The 19,171-nt window shown below is 46.0% G+C and overlaps 1 protein-coding gene across 2 annotated transcripts; it reads right to left on the bottom strand.

Annotated features, from left to right (window-relative positions):
* Positions 1-972: 972 nt before the first annotated feature.
* On the bottom strand, positions 973-15,930 carry sdc4 (syndecan 4). Of its 2 annotated transcripts, none has more exons than XM_062410768.1 (5): positions 15,628-15,930; positions 4,659-4,845; positions 4,513-4,550; positions 4,182-4,374; positions 973-4,047 (listed from the first exon to the last, which is right to left on the bottom strand). In XM_062410768.1, exons 1-5 carry the CDS (start codon positions 15,679-15,681, stop codon positions 3,896-3,898), a joined length of 624 nt encoding a protein of 207 aa, XP_062266752.1. In that variant the 5' UTR covers positions 15,682-15,930; the 3' UTR covers positions 973-3,895. The 2 variants fall into 2 exon arrangements, with proteins under 2 accessions (XP_062266752.1, XP_062266758.1); XM_062410774.1 differs by having other exon boundaries at positions 4,659-4,842; positions 15,628-15,929.
* Between the last annotated feature and the right edge of the window lie 3,241 nt (positions 15,931-19,171).

Here is a 19,171-nt window from a genome sequence, read left to right as displayed (position 1 = left end):
ACACACACACACCTGCTGCAACACGTCTGGGAAATTCCCACAAATGTGCCTGATGATGTAATGTGTGTCTGTTTGTTCAAGTATTTGGAGGATGAACCCGACTGATCCTCTAGCGCCACCATGAGGTTGAACGAAAAAGATCTGTATCCTAGAAACTGTTGACGTGAACTGAGGTTCCGATGTTCACGCTCCCGTCAGGATGAACCAGACTGTAAACAAAAATAAAATAAAACACATACAAATAAACTTCACCTGCTCGGCATCGAACTTCACAACGTACGAAGTCTATAGTGAACCTTGTGTTCAGCTCCAGAGACTGAACACGTACAGAATTCTGTCTGCCCTTCAGACCTGTGTGTGTGTCTGTGTGTGTGTGTGTGTGAAAGGAACGTAAACGATGATGTATGAATATGTGTTTGTGCTGGAATGTGTGTGTTGTACTCGTCAGAGCTTTGGCATCACTTGTGTGTTTTCCCTGCAGCTCAGAGGTCGGCAGGCAGCAGCTTGTCGGTTGGTTCAGTATGAACGTCAACAACACACACACACGCACACACAAAGCTAAAGTGAACCTATACCGCTGCCAGCCACCAGGGGAATCCTTTCTGATTTGGAGTTTATTCTTTTATTTCCTGTCCTCTCTTCTCTGAGGGAATCTGACCTGGGATCAGATCTCAGTAGAGTTTCAGTCCTGAAACGTTTAATATCTGTAAAACACGTCCCATCTTTTCTTAACTTTAATAAATCTTATATAAATGTTACCATAAGGCCGCCCTCTGATAAAAGATTCTCAGATTTATTTATTCTGGACAAACAGAAACTGAGTTTGGAAACTATCAAAAGACGCTCAGAACCTTCACTGATTGGTCGGGCTCCTGTCACATGACCTTCTATTATTTATAAATCTTCAGGATTATAACTTTTCGAACAGAAAGAGCTCGAGACACAGAATCAAAGATCGGGACAAAGACGACATTTTAAAATGTTAATGTGCATAAAAATAGCTTTATTTCCAATAGATCAGGACCTGCAGCAGAAGCCAATGATTCATTGGCGTCTTCACTCCACTGGTGATTCACATGTGATGTTTGTGACAATAAGCAGCAGAACATTTCTCTCCATGTTCCCGAGCAGACCTGAGGCCGATCACTCAGACTGATCAGACATCATGAAACGGTTCATTGAGGTAAAGACCAGCATCAAACTCGAATTTCCAAACATTTAGTAAATCTGTGGCCGTTTTATTTCGGCTCCAACTGATAATCAGCTCAGGTCTGCTCCTGGAAACATGACTCGGCACAACTTCCCCTGAACAACGACCACGTCAGCAATCCTTCTACAAACACACAAACATAAATACAAAAGCAAGAACAAAAAAAAGTCTAAGAGATAATGGAAACTCTTACAAAATAAAAAGTTTCAAAACTATTTGCTTCTGAAAATCTCAAACTAGTGTATATAAAACTTTTTAAATCACATATACAACAGCTTAAAAAGGGGGAAACACCCCAACCTGAAAGAAGGCAATAAAATAATTTGACAGTTAAATTAATACAAAAAAAAAAAAAAAGAACAGGTGGATCTACTGGAGCAGAATCAAAACACGGGCGAACGAGAGGAGGTGAGTTAGTATTAGCATCGTAGTATCAAAACTCATTTACAGTAAAATCACAGGATACTGTCGGGGGAAAAAACACAAACAGAAAAGAACAATTTGGCATTTAAATATTTGGTAGATATTCCTTGTTGCCAGCATGTGGCTGAGTACCAAGTGATTCTCATTTGTATCTAATGACTCTGTACAAATCCTTGGCAGCCTGTGTGCCGCCGGCTTCAGCTTCAGAACCGTGAGCATCGAACCGGTTCACGGCTTCAGCCTCAGCTCAGAGACCCCGAAAAGAAAACACAAAACCAACGACTCACTGTCGGTGTAGCTTATCGAGAAAGCATCAACGCCACGAGTTCACAAAAGTACCAAAACACTACCGGTTTCTCCGATCACAGAGTTACAGGATGAACGATCAATAACATTTATTGGATCCATGAAGAAAAAAATCCACAAGCTTGTGTGGACCTCAGTGCTCCGACATGAAGAGGCAGAGTAACAGGAAGACTCTACACTTGTTAGCTTTGTGGTAACGGATAGCGTAGCTTAGCATAAAGACTGGAAACCGCTCGTCTGGCTCTGTCCTGGAAACTGCCTCCGAATATTCACCTTATGACAAGTCACTGTTTTACAGGTGGTACAGGTCAACTGGGAGATTACTGTAAATGATATTCCATCACGAGATGAAAACAAACTAAAGACGTTTTTTTCGAGAGAATCATATTTTCGATCGTTTCAAAGTCATAATATTAAACATGTGTAAATGTTAATAAAATGAAATCTGATTTTAAAGCTCGTGAATCACTGAGCAGAGATTTTACCTCATGTGATCGAATCTTTTCTGATGAAATCGACTCATTTATGTTAAAAGCAGAGCGTGGTCTGAAAGCTCATGGAAACTGATTCACGAGGTTTGTGGGCGTTTCATCGTCCGGATCTTTTCGTACCGAGAAGCAGAATCAGGAACAGAACCAGGCCGCGGGGGCCGCTTCCTTTGACCCGATGCTAAGTCAAGCTAACGGGTTGTTAGCTCGATGCTAAGTCAAGCTAACGGGTTGTTAGCTACACAACGCCGCGTGTCAGTGACGAGTGTGGCACCGGAGTGAACGTGTGAGTTCATCACTGAGATGAGAGGGATCACATGACCAGGCTGTGAGTGTGTGTGAGGAATGTGGGCGTGTCCTCCTGCAGGAGCTCGCCGGGCTGACTTCGCCATAACAGAAAACAACCCCAGAGGCACAGCGGTAATTATTACAGTGGTAAAACATCTTCCTTTTGAAGAGCTGTTCACCCTGGCAGCAGAGGACGACACTCTGTGTGTGTCTGTGTGTGTGTGTCTGTGTGTGTGTGTGTGACCTGGGTCATGCAGTATTGTTGATAATTGTTTATCCTGATTAGTGGAGCTCTCTTATCAGGAGCTACACGCCAGACGACGGGACTTTCCCCCCCGAGGAGACTGAACAGAAGCTTTAAAGAAAAAAGAATCTGTTATCAAAGTCTAGTTTTAATAAACTCTGCAGCATCTGAACGTTTACAGGACGTGAAGCGAATCATCTCCTTCTCATCGACCTCCTGCCAGTACGTGTGGACATGTGATTGGCTCCTCGAGGAGTAAAGGCACGCCCCCTCTGATGAAACACGAAACCACAGCTTCACAGCCATGTTACAAACTTGAGCTTTTCTCTGTTTAATAGAAAAAACTGAAATGTCTTAAATCTCTCTGCATCACATGGAGTTTGTGAAAAAACAACAAAACAAAAAACAATTAAAAATCATTTGCTTCAGTCGAGGGAGAAGCTTCAGTCCAAGAATCAGGTCGAGAGGAAGGGGGGGGGGGGGAATAAATAACTGGACAGTTAACGTGAACCAGAGATAAAAAAAAACATCATTGCACTGTGTTAGTGTTTTCAACTGAAGAGGAGAGAAGAAGAGAGACGAGTGGAACCTGTCAGAGTCCTGGTTGGTCCTCTGACGTGGGGACAGATCAGAACGTGGGACAAGAGGACGTCACACCGAGGCTGAGACCGTCCTCTACTGGGGCTCCTGGTCCTAAAGACAGCCTGTGATTGGTTGAGAGAGCACCAGTGAAATTAGTAGACATCAGGCAGCAGGAGTCAGTGAGTCAGTGGTTGTTGGGGCGTCTCTCCAGGTTTGTACAGTCAGAAGAGGAGGGGGAGGAGGAGGGAGGACGAAGATGAGGCACTGTGAGGATCTGGCCCTGGATAGGTATTAACAGGTTTCAGGGAGTGAGGTGTGTGTTTGTGTGTGGGGGGGGGGCTGTAGGGTCAGGGTCTATGCGTAGATCTCTGTGGTGGGGGCCTTCTTGTAGATGGGCTTCTTCCCCAGGTCGTAGCTGCCCTCGTCCTTCTTCTTCATGCGGTAGATGAGGAGGAGGATGAGGAGCACGGCGAACATCAGGCCCACGGCGCAGCCGGCGATCACAGCTGGAGGAGACGGACACACACGTTTCACCAACGGACCAACAACTGGACTTTAAACAACCAGATTTAAAAATTCATCTTATTTTTCGTTAATCTCTCCTCGTGATGGAAAGCGTTTTGATCTGCGTGGGACTGACCTGCGAGGACCTCGGTCTTGTTGAAGATGCTGTCCTCACTGGCGTGGGCCATGAGCACGTTGGGGGGGTACTCCTCGCTGGTCTCGGGGACCTTCCTCACCAGGGGGATCTCGTTGCTGTCCTCCTCCCCCTGGTGGACGGTTGGTCTCACCGGCAGCTCCGCCTCGGGGATCTTGTTGTCGTTGGCGTCGGGCTGAGGAAGAAGAAAAGAAGTCAGGACGTCAACGAACTGTGATTGGACGCCAGGTTCCAGGAGGCGTCACCGCGTCAAACTGTTTCCAGTGAACAACAGAATCTTCTTCTACTGGTTGAGATCAGGAACCTCTCTCACCTCGACTGAGGGTTCGGCCTCTCGCTCCGGGGACGCTGCTGTGGAAAGAAACAGACTCTTCATTAAATCTGAATTGTTTAGACTTTGTTTAATCTTCACACGATTCAAGAAGTGTTTTCTAAAGCAGGACGAGTGTGAAGACCGACCTCCGTCTCCTGAGCCAGAGGACTCTTCGTCCTCGTAGTAGTCCTCGTCGTCCTCGTCGTCCTCCGTGAAGCCGAAGTCGGAGCCGTTGTGGGCGTCGCCCGATGACTCCAGGCCGTCGCTGTGAGGGGACATGGCGGCGGTCTGTGTCGTCTTCATGGGCATCCACGTCTCCGTCTCCCTGACCTGCTGGGACAACAGAGGGGGGGGGGCGGGTCAGAGGGTGACCTCCATCTCAGGCTAAACATCAGCTTTAAAAAACACCTTCTGGTAACGTCACCATCACTGAAGCTAAACTGGTGAATACTGGTGAAGGTGATAAATACCAGCACAGGGACGATGGTGATAAAGTTATGATGCAATCAATTCCCCAATATATTGATAATCACTTGATCTTTTATTATTTTTATAAGTAAATGAAAACTGTTGTAAAGTGACACGAGAAATGAACAGTGATTAAATCAGCGTAACTTCCTTTAATCACTGCACTTCATTTCATTGACCATTTGCTCAGTAAGCAGCGTGAATGGGATTACAACACAGAGCCCCCCCCCCCCATCAGACTAATTATCATTACAACACCGTTAATCAGCGTTAAGCTCAAACAAATGGCTGCAGAGGTGAAACAAGGCGAGAGAAGCAACAGAACAGTAAGTGGAAAGTAACCTTGATTCAAAAAGGAACAATACATTGTGATTTTCTGTTTTATATAAATTACACCATTATGTGTATTTATATTTTAATCAATATAAAATATATGTTACGACAGAAATGGTGAAATTAATTGTTTCACTGATTCTGAAAACCTGTGACTGGTCATTTTAAATTTAACTGACTTTCTATTGGACCAATTTATTAATCAACTGAATTAAACTAACTCATCTTCAGGGCTGAAGATTAATGATCTCATTCAGATTCTCATTCAGAGCAGAAAGAGAAAAACTATTCTAGAAACTGAGTCGTGAGAAGAAAAGAAAAGAAGCTTTTCATCCACTTCAATGAAACCTTCCATTTACTGAGAAGAAAAGACCACCACAAATCACACAGGACAAGTCAGGGCGACACACACACACACACACACAGTTGTGTTGACGTCATGAGTTCTCATAATTGCTTCCATCTGAGTCCCGTACACAGGGTCTTCATGTGAAGGGTGAACTGGTGGGATAAGCCGGCCTGAGGCCTCCCAGTATTATGTGTGTGTGTTTAAGTACTTGACATAGTAACGGTGTTTGAAGGTAATCCTCTCAGCCTTTAAAAAGTAGCCTATATGAGTAGTAGTGGGGGGGGGGGGGGGGGGGTTCTCCATTGTGACTGCACTGAGGCTTCAAACGAGGGCGGCCATCTTACTGGTCTCCCCTCAGCAACAAGGTCGACTCTCATCGGCTCAGATTTTAAAGAACTGAGAAACTCTGACTTCATTTCATTCACTTTCATTTCAGGTGACACGAGGGTTGTGTGTTTAATTGACCTCTGAATACAACAGTCAAAGTTTAATGAAACCACAACTTTAATCTTTTCTAATTAGTCGTGCCAGCCTGACGACTAAAGAACCCCCCCCTCCTCAGAGTACAGGACGCTGTGGTGGTGGATCACTGCTCCATTGTGTCCTCATGTAAACCCCATACGTGGGCCCGGTGGGGTGGGGGGGGGCTGGGGGGTGTAAACCGGTGACTCCTCTTTTCCTCGCTACTGTTCAGATGAACACGTTGCAACAGGCCCGTCGACTCACATTATAGGAATCACACCCAGTCAGACATTCATGTTGACAGTGAGTCACTCGTCCTGTAAGGGGGGGGGGGGGGGGTTACACTTAAGACTTTTAAATTAACAGTCTCATAAAAACATGTAATAACCCAGGAAACACCACGTTGTCTCTCAAACTCGAGACAGAGACGTCTCCCCCACGGAGAGGGAACTGAGATCCAACCTGCGTTTACCACCTCAACACTCATCTCGTCCTTTTCAGGGAACTGGAGTTATTCATAAATCATAAACAATTAATTGTTATGATTGTGAGTCATTACCCAGGATTATCTTAATGTCACGAGGCTGATGAAGTTGTTAGGGATCCGTCTTTGCTTTGCTGGATGATTGAAAAACAAAAGTAGCACCTGTGTTTTCAACTCAAGTTAATCTGATAAGTGAAAGACAACAAGTTTCACACCCACTGAGGTCCATGTGTTCTTCTCTGTCGAGTCCTGCCATGTCAACAAACTGCTCCTGACCTTCAGACCCCCCCCATGGTGACTGAGGAGATCGGAGAGGAGGCCTGCACCGACAGGCCCGCCCCACTCGGCAGGAGGACACACACGACCAGGAGACATTTTGTTATGTTTCATGTTGTGATTGTGAGTCGACGGGCGGCTGATCCCATCTTCACTGAGTTCTCCAGCTGGGACGGGACCCAGGCCAAGTCCCACTCGCAAAAACAAGTTCGGTCTGGACAGGAAGCAACCGAGTGAAGAACACGAGAGCCCACAGGAGGATGAAGTGATGTGTTGCTGTGTGACTGTACAAACACAACAAAAATGTGCTCGGCCTGCGCAGACGGGCACAGAGTGTGAGAACAGAGGTTACGTCACCGAGCAAACATGAAAATCTGCTCTCCTGGTGGTTTAACTAACACAGAGCGTCTCCTCTGTGAGAGCCACGGTCCCGACAGCCGGACCCCCAGGACCTGGACTTCAGTGAAACCACTTGGTCTTCAAGACGTGACACGAACTATCTGTTTCTCAGCTCTGGTGTTTTAAAGATGCTGGTTGTTCTCAGCCTTTAATGGACCCCGAGGCACAAAGTACAAACTGTACAGCCGAGTGGTTCGGTGCAGGAGAAAAACCACCAGTCAAAGCCAACATCCTGAGAAACCAGTTAATAACAGAATGACACAGTACCTGACCTGAAAGTACAGGAACAGACGTCTTTCAACCAATATTTCACAGGAAGTAGATTCATGAAGCTCCGTCTGTGAACCCTGAGTAACCCAAAGTCTTCTTGTTTATCAGTCGACTCCAGAGCCACTGAGGAAGCAGGGTTCCCCAGGTTGTCCTCCGGTCAGTGATTCACAGCCTCGTCCCTCAGCCCGATGTGGAGGATGTGAGGAGAGAACGCTCGGTTCCAGTGGTGACACAAGGCCCGTTAGGTTTAATCTAACTGCAACACAACATGGAACCAACAGTGAACACATCTGCATCTCAACAAACCTCCTCCCTGAACGGAGGTCTTAATTTTCATAATTTAAAATCAAAGATATCTACTTATATAAAAAAGACTTCACATAGTAATCAGCTCAGACGACCTTTGACCTGAGGCTCATGCTCGACCCCACAGGTCCGAGCCAAAACAAAGCTCCTCTTTGTTGAATAAGATCCATTTTAATAATCGAGCTCGTTTCCTCTCGCTGTGTCAAAACACGAGCATGTGACTCGTCCATCATCACATCTGACAGATTAAAGTCCAGAGGGAAAACAAACACTCCTCGTTCAGCTCCAGCTCGACAAGTCAAAAGGTTCAGAGTGACTTTTCACTGGTCTGTGATCTGTCCCTTTAAAATCCCTTTTACTCTTTCCACTTATCGGGGTCATGTTGAGGAACTCACTGAAGATGAAGAGGTCACTTCCTGCTGCCCCCCCTCAGCGTGGAGGTTCTAAACTCCCAATAGGCCGGTGGCTGAAAGGCGGACTGAAGACACCCGCCACCCGGCCCTCGGCTCTGTCCCTCCCATTGACGCCGAACAATGGCGCCGGACGCCTCGGGAGCATATCAATGACCAAGGTAACCGGGGGTAAGCCTCCAGCAGCCTCCCTTCATTAAACCGGGGGAAACAATCCGTCCATCTGCCAACACAGACTGAGGCATCTGCTCCGTTCACACCGCGGCGTGGAGGAGGAACGAGGTAAAGAAAAGAAACACCAGCACCGAGGAATCTGACGTCTTATTCGTTTGGGCGTCTTCTGACCTCTGAGGAAAAACTCACGTTGACTGTAAAACTCTTTTTCTTCTTGCAGGTGATATTTGCTCTGAGATTCTGAAGGCTCTGAACAGGGATATGAAGTAAAGAAGTTCTTCCCCCGTTGTTTCACCTCCCTCCGGGTCCCATCCTGTTCTCACCACTCCCTCCCCTCCCCCTGCTGCTGGCTGATACTGGAACCAGCAGGATTTACACTGTGTATTGTGTCGCCTGATCTGCTTGTAAGAGGCACTTCTGACCCCTGATGTAGACGAGATCTATAAAACCACCTTGTTTGATTCACAGATCCATCAGGCTGTTTCCACCGGGGGCCTCATTGGTCCGAACACACTTACCTTTCACTCCGACAGTCGAGCTCCAGATTCCTTCTACCTTCACCTCATCTATCTATAGCCGTGTTTCCACCTCCCAGCAACATGTGAGACTTGACAGTGACTCACAGAAGTCACAGCGATCCTGAAGAACCTTACCAAGAGAACCGGGTGGGAGCTTTGTCTTTATCAAAATAAAAGAAGTTCTTAAAAAGGCCATTTTGTTTTCCGGCCTTGGGAACAAACGTCTGATCAGCTGACTTTTACAGCAACATTTTTAAATGAAGGTGTAGAACAGTTTTATTGGCTGACATCTTAGCTGGGGTAGTACAGATTTAAAGCCCCCCCCCCCATCAGTAAACAGACATTACTCAGTAAAGTGAGTAATGTCTGAGCTTTTTCTTCTGACTGCCCATTTCCTGACCGTGAGATAAGAGTCTGACCAGACGCTGCTGATAAAACTAATTGGGTTTTGACGAGCACCACCTCAGGGAGCGTCCCCGGCCTTATCGTGATGACTTCTATTGGTCACTCCCTCCCCCCCCGCCAGTGGGGCCGCCCGGTTATGATTCCAGGTGATTAGCAAATCCACAAGTGATGTACAAATAACGTGCAGGCCTGCAGCGGGTCAGTGATACAGGAGCCTCTCGATTGTCTTAGCTCCTCTTCCTTCTTCAGACTCTTCGATGTCCGTCCCTCAGGCAGACATATCGCTGGCCTGGATCAAAACCACCACCAGACACTGGATGTGAGCTACTGACGAGTTTATCAGCCAGGGATCCACTCCAGGCCTCAAGTGCTGGGAAATAACAAGAGGCAGCCAAACAGGAAACATCCCTCGAACACAAACCCACTTGTGTCTCAGAAGCCACAGAACAAGCATGAATATGGATCAGTCCAGAAAAAGACAGACTTCAAGAAGTGAGAATCCTCCATTCATTAACCGTGGAAGGTCGGTCACAATCAAACCATTCAGCTCTGGGATGAGACGCGTTTAGAATCACTTCCACCTCAAAAGGAGTCAGGTAAAGGAATCTCCATTTCTACATTACTAAGTTAATTGTCTCAGCCTCGTACAGACGTGAGAGTCTTTCACTTTCTGCTCTGACTGGGAGCACTGGAACAGGACGTTGACCGATCCTCTGTGTGTTATGCCGTTCGGCCGCCTGAGGAATGTGTCTCTCCATGTGGGTCGGTTAAGAAGCCACGACCTTGGCGATGCACCACATTCCTCTTCTCTTCACCGGGAGCCAAGAGCGAAACCCAGTTAACAGCTACTGGTCGAATCAATGGGAACTGCTGCTCTTCTAGGTACAAACTGGGACATCCCGCGGTGGACTGGTTTCCAGTCGGACGCTGCCTCATGCCGATATGAACGGGTTCACACAGCATGCGTCCTGCTGCATTGAAATTCCAGTACTTTGGACATTTTAAACACTTCTCTAATATTTTCTGACGAGCTGCAGCAGCAGGAAAAACATTTCATTGTCCACATTTATATATTTTCCTTACTCCAAGGTTACAGTTGATATTTTAGGATAGGTCATGCTAAAGAAAATATGGAAACCAGCGAGAGATTAAATACAGTTTTTACTTTCAGGATTTGTTCTCAAGATCCTCAACTGTCAGCACTTTGTCCAACATGTGGCGTCTCTGCCAAAACAGCTCCATTACTTACTGTCTAAAGGTAACACACACACAGACACACACAGCCAACACTAGCACAAGTTAATCACAGCTGAATTATGTGGATTTGAAACGGACAAGGCGGCCTCGCTCGCTGACAATGGGTTTAGTGACTGTGGCTGAGCGAGCCACTGGTGGGCTAACACAGAGAGGTAGACCTCACACACAGACACACACCACACTGCAGAGATACACAAAGTGACGCACACACACCACATCAAAGACGTACTGTATTATCGAGGCACATTTGTCAGGAAGGATATCTGAATGAGGGGAAGCCCTCATACCACCCACAAGCACTGTGATCTCAAGTGGCTTTGTGCATGTGTGAGTGTGTGTCTGTGTGTGTGTGTGTGTACACTGTATATGGCGTTACAGAAGTCTGACAGAAAGTGGGGTAGTTTAGTTTCGTTTGTGGGAAGTTAAATTCCAGAGAAACCGCAGGACTACCGAAACACCGAGCCTTCACAATAAAAGCAGCTCTTATTGAGAATGAATGTGAGGTCACTCCAAAGCAAATGGCTGAAGTCAACAACTGATGCTGGTGGCCCCTGCCAGACCAAGCTGCCCCAGGACCCTGATACACAGGATCCTCTGAGCTGCACAGGTCCTGCAGAGGTTTGATGATTACCTCTCATGCTCACTCCCTGATTGTGTTTCTACAAAGTCAGAAACATCTGTCCTGCTCGGGGACGAGAGCCCCGGTGCTGTGAGCTGCTCAGGTCTGGCTTCAGGCCTGGAACCACCATCTGTCAGAGTGACAGCGCGTCGTGGGACGGCCGAGGCAACAGCACCGACTTCAAACGGCCTCCCTCCAGGCTCTGTGATACATTTCCCAATGGAAACACAGAGAGGATCATGTTCCACGTTCTGCCACGGCTCTCTATATTTATCTACGTCCACCACAAAGCCACAGCAGCTTTTCTTTTCGGGCATGGGGGGAGGTGGCGGCGAAGAAACTGATGATTCCCAGGCACTCGATGTAAATAAGTATGTGCTGTTGGCTGGTGGAGTTGAGGGTTAAAATGTATTTTTGTCCTCACCTGTAGAGCTGAAACAATGAGGCAGTAAAATTCATCTTCTGCTTGCAACTACTCCAAAGGTTTTATTTACTTTGCTGTAGGACGAGGTAGGACCATAGAAAGTTTTTTTTGCTTCATAAACGTGAGCATTTGCTGCTTTTCTTTATCAAACTGGGTAAAATAAGATATCTTTGGGTATATCGCAGATTACATGAGCATTAAAGTCACGAGGAAACTATACACATATGTAAAGTAGTAGTTGTTCATGCTGTTAGGCTAAACGAGAAGGCAGGAAGATGACAATTATTCAGGGCATGAACTTACTGATATTTATAATATCATATTACGATCACTCCTTCCTGCAGAGTGCAACAATAATTACTCATAGACGCCCAGGATAAGCAAATACTCATGTGAAAAATAACTTCAGCTAAACGTCAGAACAGTGCAGTGGAGAGTTTCCAGAGGGCTTCAGCTAAAATACGGAAGTTCTAACAAAAGGCCTTTTGAGTAAAATGAAATCTAAACTTCAAGAGTTGCAGACACCCGGTGTATTAAACCAGAAAGTGGATCCAGCCCAAAGCGCGTGTCCAGAAACGTTGCATGAAACTGATATTTAACCAGTGCAGGGTTTTATGGTCTGCCTCTGCCCTGAGCGCAGCAACTGCCAGAATATGTGGTGGTTGAAAAGGGGGGGGGGGGGTGGTGGTAGGAATCAGACTCTCGACCGCTCTCCATCAGAGGCAGGAAGGACAAAACCCTCCTCTCTCTGTGCCAACATTCCACAGCCCAAAGGGATTTTATAGACCAGCGGACAGCAATGCAGGAACCATTATTACATCCCAGTGATACTATTTATCATGCCCCCCCCCCACGGTCTGTTCACCACACACAGGCTCTCTGTGCACCCCATCATGCAACACACAAAAACATACTTCCTTCAAAACCTGGCTCATTCTCGTGCAAATGATTCAGGGGCTTAATGCAAAACCAGGCACATTCCAGTGAGATATAAAAAATGGACCCGGCCCTGGGGGCAACAAGGATTAACTCTGAGAAAAGAGGATTTCCTTTACTCTGATTAACCAGCAAAGTTAAGACCGAGCACATTTGGTAAGTTATGGTGCTGGGATATGGCTAATTGATATTAAAATCACCCGGGGAGACTTTAAGGACACCGTGTCCTTTTCAATTTAACAGCTACAGGAGCTTCTTATCTTTCTATTTCAGCAGAAAATGCTGAGGTCGGTGGAAAAAGTGGTGAAGAGCCGGCTTGGTCTGACCCGGCCCGCGTTGGACAAACTGGAATCACCGTGCATGAAGCTTAACGGACCAAAGCACAGCACATCTGACACAAATCAAAATAGACTAACATGCTGCCAAATGAATCAATAAGTTTCCATAATTACAAGAATGATAGTGTCTTGATATCCATCAGATGAGATCACAGACCATTGATCAAAACGTTCCAATCGGGCCTGTGGCTAATCCAAGAGGCTTCTCTGTATTCAGAGCATTCTCTATTGTCAGGTAGCGGAACATTGTTATCGATTAGCTGGGAACGCCAAACCCACATACCAATAATGACCTCAGTGGGTGGAGAGAAGAAAGGGCTGGAGGGAGGGGGGGGGGGGGGGGGGCGGAGGGAAGGATTGTCATAGCTCAGAGGCTAAGTATTCATCAAAAGAAAAGTTCAGAAAAGAGAACGAACAAAAGACAAGTGATCAGAGGGGAAACGGAGGCTGGAAAACAAAGTCACAAAAAGGCAAAAGCAGAGAGTAAGAGCAGAACTAAAAAGCGATGAGGAGATAGTGGTGATATTTTGGGTGGGAAAGCTAGAGGTGTCTCCATGATGCTGCTGCACTGGGCTGGAGGAAAGCAGGGTCCCTTATGAAAAGCCCCAGGGCCCTATTGAGATCCCTCCAAGTGTGCAAAATCCCAAAGAGGGCCGGTCAAGGTCACCAGAGGTCACATTCCAGAGGGGAAATCAAAAAAGACGAGCTGGGGGGGGGGCAGAGTGAGCCAGCAGAAGCTGTGCTTCATCGAGGAATGTCACAGATTGTAAAGGCGAGGGGGATCGGACCGCCGGCAACATGCCGATGAAGTTCAGCCCTCCGATTCAGGATGAGCGTCCCGGGCTCCACTGGTGGCTCCATGATGGGAACCCTCCATGTGACACAGGAACCAGTGGAGGACATGCATGTGACACTAAACCAAACCGGTACACGTCAGGCATGTGCTCGGACCTGGAGGCCGCTCGTCCTGCTCTCACACCACTGCACTGACCAACTGGTCGGACTGGGAGGGCAGGATGAAGAGGTTTGTGTGTGTGTGTGTGGACTTCACATCTCCACTACACACACACAGCTCCAACCACCTCTCTGCTAGTGTTCCAATGATTTATCCGCTTCTTTTCCAGTGAGAGGAAGCCACGATCTTCAGTTACGTTTTACAATAAACTGGAAGTGTTACTGCGTCACTCCAGCCCCCCCCCCCGACACGACGCACAGTGCAAACACACACAACCAGCACATGTTGTTGTCTTTGGGTTCCAGAGCAGGGTCAAAGAATGACATGCCCTGGTGTTTGAACAACACTGGTTTCAGATATAGAGTTAATGGAGAAACCGAGATTAGAATAAAAAGGTGCGAGTGAGTTATGGAAAAATCCAACACAAACAGAAAACTCCAGACAGCCCACACGAGGACGGGACACACTCGAATAACAATTACAACACACAAACTTTCTGAAGGCAGTAAACTCCAGTGGGGAAAAACCTCCAGATGCCTCATGAACCTTTAAGAGCTGAGCCAGTTCAGTGACTCTCACACATTCCTGAGGAGAGGAGTCACAACACAACACAAACTGTTCTAAAGGTTACTGTCTGCCACTCACACAATTCTCAAATATCGATATCGACTGATGAATATTAAAGATGTGATTTTCAGGCCACACCTTCCTCGTCTCCCAACTACGCAGCTGTGAAATCCAGTAGGAGTATCTAAGGTCATTATCATCTTTGAACAGCTGCATTGATCATGAGATTAGTCAACACACACACACCGACACACATATGAAGACACATTTCACAACCCATTCAGGTGATCACACTCTGAGAAACTGTGCTGGCCGTTAATCATTACTTAAATTAAAATAAGTCAGAAATTAACAGGCAGATTTAGATCCTTCTGTAACACAACACTGACGCCTCCGTCCACTGAATGGACATTAGATCAGTGTAACCTGGTGGACACAGTCTACACCCTGACACTTCTACGTGTGTGTGTGTGTGTGTGTGTAGAGAGAAGTGTGTCACAGCCTCATTGATGATAATAAACATCTGTGAATCAATGAGCAGGTGTTGGCTGCAGGTTATGGAACAAGTCAAAGAATCTGAAACACACACACGTGTTTACTGTCAGTACGTAGAGGAAACACAATGTGTGAAGGTAAATCATTCTGTGAGTTGTGTATCTATGTGATGTGAGATGGGGGGGGGGGGTCCTGCAGCCGTTCAATTTGCTTTGTGAATTAATGTCGAGTGAGAAGTGGCAGATTAAATAAAGATGATTCTTCTTTCTGCTCCTCTTCGTTCTAGGGTTTGGTCGTAGAATGAAACAAAGGTTATATAGACAGCCCGAATCAAAGAGTTAGCACGGATGTGTTTGGCCCAGCTCACCCCCCCCCCCCCCCCTCCCGGGCCTCAGACTGGGCAACAGCAGTGACCCGCTCCCCCTCCTCCACTGTAGCTGTGGAGCTAGTTAGCTAACAACCCTGGGGCTGGAACAACTTTAAAACTTCAGAACTTCTCTTCTCTTCACTTCCGGCTCGAGGTTCGAGCTCTGAACGTCCCGGAGCCGGAAGTGAACAGTTTAAATAAAGTTTAATCAAAGCTCCGCGAGACGATGCTAGCCGAGGTTAGCTTAGCGCCGCGAAGGGGAGAAGTTTAGCTCGGGTTCGGGTTCGAGAACCGGTCACTTACCGACTCGGTGCACACGGAGACGGCCAGGAGGAGGAGCAGCACCAGCCGCAGCATGGTTCCGTTCGGACCGGGAAAGAGTTCAGGTACACGGGAGGTCTGCGGAGGATCCACGCAGAGTTCACACGGACGCGCTGCGGGAAGCGGAGGGCTCGTGTTCCGGTAAAAGTCCAACTACAGAGCGGGGCCTCCACCGTGTATCGGCTCGTGTGTCTTTAGTCTCCGGTGTGTCTCCGGTGTGTCTTGTGTCTCCTCTGTGTCTCCGGTGTGTCTTGTGTCTCCTCTGTGTCTCCGGTGTGTCTTGTGTCTCCGGTGTCTGGTCCACTTCACTGGATTGTCTCCGTCGGCGCTGCAATATATACCCTTAACGCTCTCCGCCAATCAGCGCCGACCTCCGCCGTGACGTCAGCCCCTCCACCTTCCCTCATAATTTACGGTAAATCCCGTGGCCACGCCCCCAGAGGCCCGAGCGAGAGCCGGAAGTAACCGAGCGGCAGGTTATTAAAGAGAATAAAAGCACCAGGCTGTGTGGAAGTGTGACGAAGTTGAAAAGTACAAGTTCCTCAAAATTAAATGACGTCATGTGAGTATTTAACATTTACTCTAAAGCTCTGAACACTAGTTTGTAAATGTCAATAAGCACTACTATTACATTCTTATATATTATTATGTATTCAATGTATATTATTTTTACTTTACATTTTGTTTTTTATATTCGTATTATTATTAAAGACATCTAACCTTGCATATAGTGTATCTATCTATCTATCTATCTATCTATCTATCTATCTATCTATCTATCTATCTATCTATCTATCTATCTATCTATCTATCTATCTATCTATCTATCTATCCATCCATCTATCCATCTATCTATTTATATTTTTGATGACATTTTGAATTGACTGGTGTTTATTTGGTTTCCAGCGCCCCAGTTGTCCGTAAATGGAAACTCTGGGTCTGTGAAGTTTTTCTGCTTCATGGAAATTCTATGAGTGACGACATCTTCCAGGAAAAAGTATACCCCCCTTTTCTCTTTCCCTCTCTCCCTCTCTCCCTCTCTCCCTCTCTCTCTCTCTCTCTCTCTCTCTCTCTCTCTCTCTCCCTCTGCAGGCTTCTCTCTCTCATTTCCCCCCCTTCAGGGATTTTCTGTGGAAACAACATTAGTCTCTGAGTTTCACTTCCCACTTTGTTTCATCACTTCATGTTTACACTTTCCTCTTCTTTTACTGCTCGATCATGTGACTTGAGTTTGTTGCAGTGAAAATATCTAAGATAAGTACTTTATAATCTGTGGCTGATTATAATCCTTATGTCGTAATTCTACACTGTGTTATTATTATATTGTGACTTTAAATCACACTGAATTAAATCGTTTTGAGTCACAGCCCATACATGCATATAATCTGTCTATCTTGGAGCAGGTTTTTAAAAAATTAAATCAAAAACCAGTTGACATAATAATAATAATAAGAAGAAGAAGAAGAAGAAGAACTGGTATTTGTTATGTTGGTGTGGAAAGTGTAGGGACGTGTTTTACATCATATTTAGTTTATTTTAAACAAATGTTACAGTGAAAATAACAGAAGTCCTCTCAGACCAGCTGGGACTTCGTACTGTGTCATCCCGTCAACAGGAGCTAACACTTCCGAGTCAGTACTTAGCGTACTTGCTACTGAGAAATGAATGTCCACCTAAATCTTTACTGACGATATAAAATGAGAAGAAGAGTCATTTTCTTTAGACTTCTATAGAGACTACAGGAGGAGTCGCCCCCTGCTGGTCACTACACAGAAGACAGCTTTCATGTCCATTGGCTTCACTGTACAGACCTGGAGTCTATGAACATTGTCATCATGTGAATGTGGTCGTGCAGCTGAGTTGTGTGTTCGGCTTCATGTCGACACTGATCCAGATCTGACCACAGAGAATCTTTCATTAAGTTGCCACTCACACATAATGTGGGGAATTTCACCAGAGGATGAGGTAACACAAAGAAAACACACAAAGTACAGATAATGAAACACACACACACACACTCACAATACAGTATGTATTTATCTGTGGTTGTGTGCGTGTGTTTGTGTGGTTGTGTGTGTGTTTATAGATTGCTCAATGTATTTGTTTTGCATGATTACGTAAATGTTCATTAGCAGCAGAATAATGGGGCAGTAAATCGTTGGTTCCAGACATGAGAGGAAATTAAGTTAGTGACAGCGTGCACGTAGACTGTGTGTGTGTGTGTGTGTCTGTGAGTGTGTGTGTGTTAGGTAAACAGCTGACACGCCCCTCAGAGCTATTTATAGATTAGGTCATGAGGGAGTTATTGTTCTGTTGATGAAAAAGGGAACTTGGACTTTCCAGCTTGTCCTCGGCGAGCCGCTCAACACCTGGTGGAGAAGAACGACTCTTCAGATCGGTCTGAGCCTGAACATCAGGTGTGAACGGTTCCTCAGAGCAGAAGAGGAGTTCTGGATCTGGATCAAACTGAACCATGTCCCCCAGAGCTCCGGAATCTCAGCATCTTTCCACTTTTTGAAAAGTCGAGACCTTCAGACCCATCGCAGGAAGTTGAGAAAACAGTAAACAACAGAAGAAGAAGCTGAAGTGAAATACGTTGCTTTTATTTTCACTTCGCTTTTCTCCTGTTGAATCAAGGATATGTTTGATTCAAACTGAAAACCTTCACATGCTTTATTCTCAAAAACTAATTACATCAGTAAATGTAATTTTGTTATATTTTCAAACTTTTAAATGACAGAGTTTTTCCTACCAGTCAGAGAGACGTGAGGAGGCGGCTGCTCGTTTCCAGATCAGATCAGATCAGGACAGGGAACAAGATAACAAGTTTCCCAAAGAGACGGGGAACCAGGAACCTCTGTGTGTGCGTCTGTGTGCGCAATGGAAAGTGAGAACATAACGGTTGATAACAAAAGTTTTAAATAAGATGTTAAATAAAGAAAAATAATTCCCAACCATCCTCTGTTTTCTTGTCATTCTGATTTGCATTGTTCCGAAACTGAAATGTCACTCAAACCTGAACAGAAAAGTTTGTCAAAGTCCAAATGAATTGTATGATTGTGTGATTGTGTGTTTGTGTCGCTCTGCGTCATGCGTCTCTTTTATAAAAGGTCCCATGATCAGCCCGGAGATTAGATTATGGTGAAAAACAAATAACCTTCCCATAATGAGGAGGAAGCAACAAAGGTCATGATCAAATGAAGCACAGACTCTCAGTCATCAGTCAATATTCATAATGTCATAATGAAACAGGAAGTGAGAGGTCCGAGTCAGACGGGGACTTCACTCATCGTCCGTGATGAGAACTCGTCCGAGAGAAACGTGAAGTGAAGACGAGCAAGGCCTCGAGAAAGAACAGGAACTGGATCATGAAGGTTGAGATCCTCAGATCTGCAGAAGAAGAAGGATCAGAATCAGCTTTTAAAATGTCAGAGGAGAGAAACTGAGAGAGTCACACGTCCAAACTGATCAGAAACACAAACAGCTGAACATCAGTGGGATGAGGACGACCTGAGAGGACTACTTC

The sequence above is a fragment of the Platichthys flesus genome, chromosome 2 (genome assembly GCF_949316205.1).
Source record: "Platichthys flesus chromosome 2, fPlaFle2.1, whole genome shotgun sequence".
NCBI classification, from domain to species: Eukaryota; Metazoa; Chordata; class Actinopteri; order Pleuronectiformes; family Pleuronectidae; genus Platichthys; species Platichthys flesus.
Note: the sequence above shows the minus strand (reverse complement) of the source record. Positions and strands in the feature narration are given on the sequence as shown.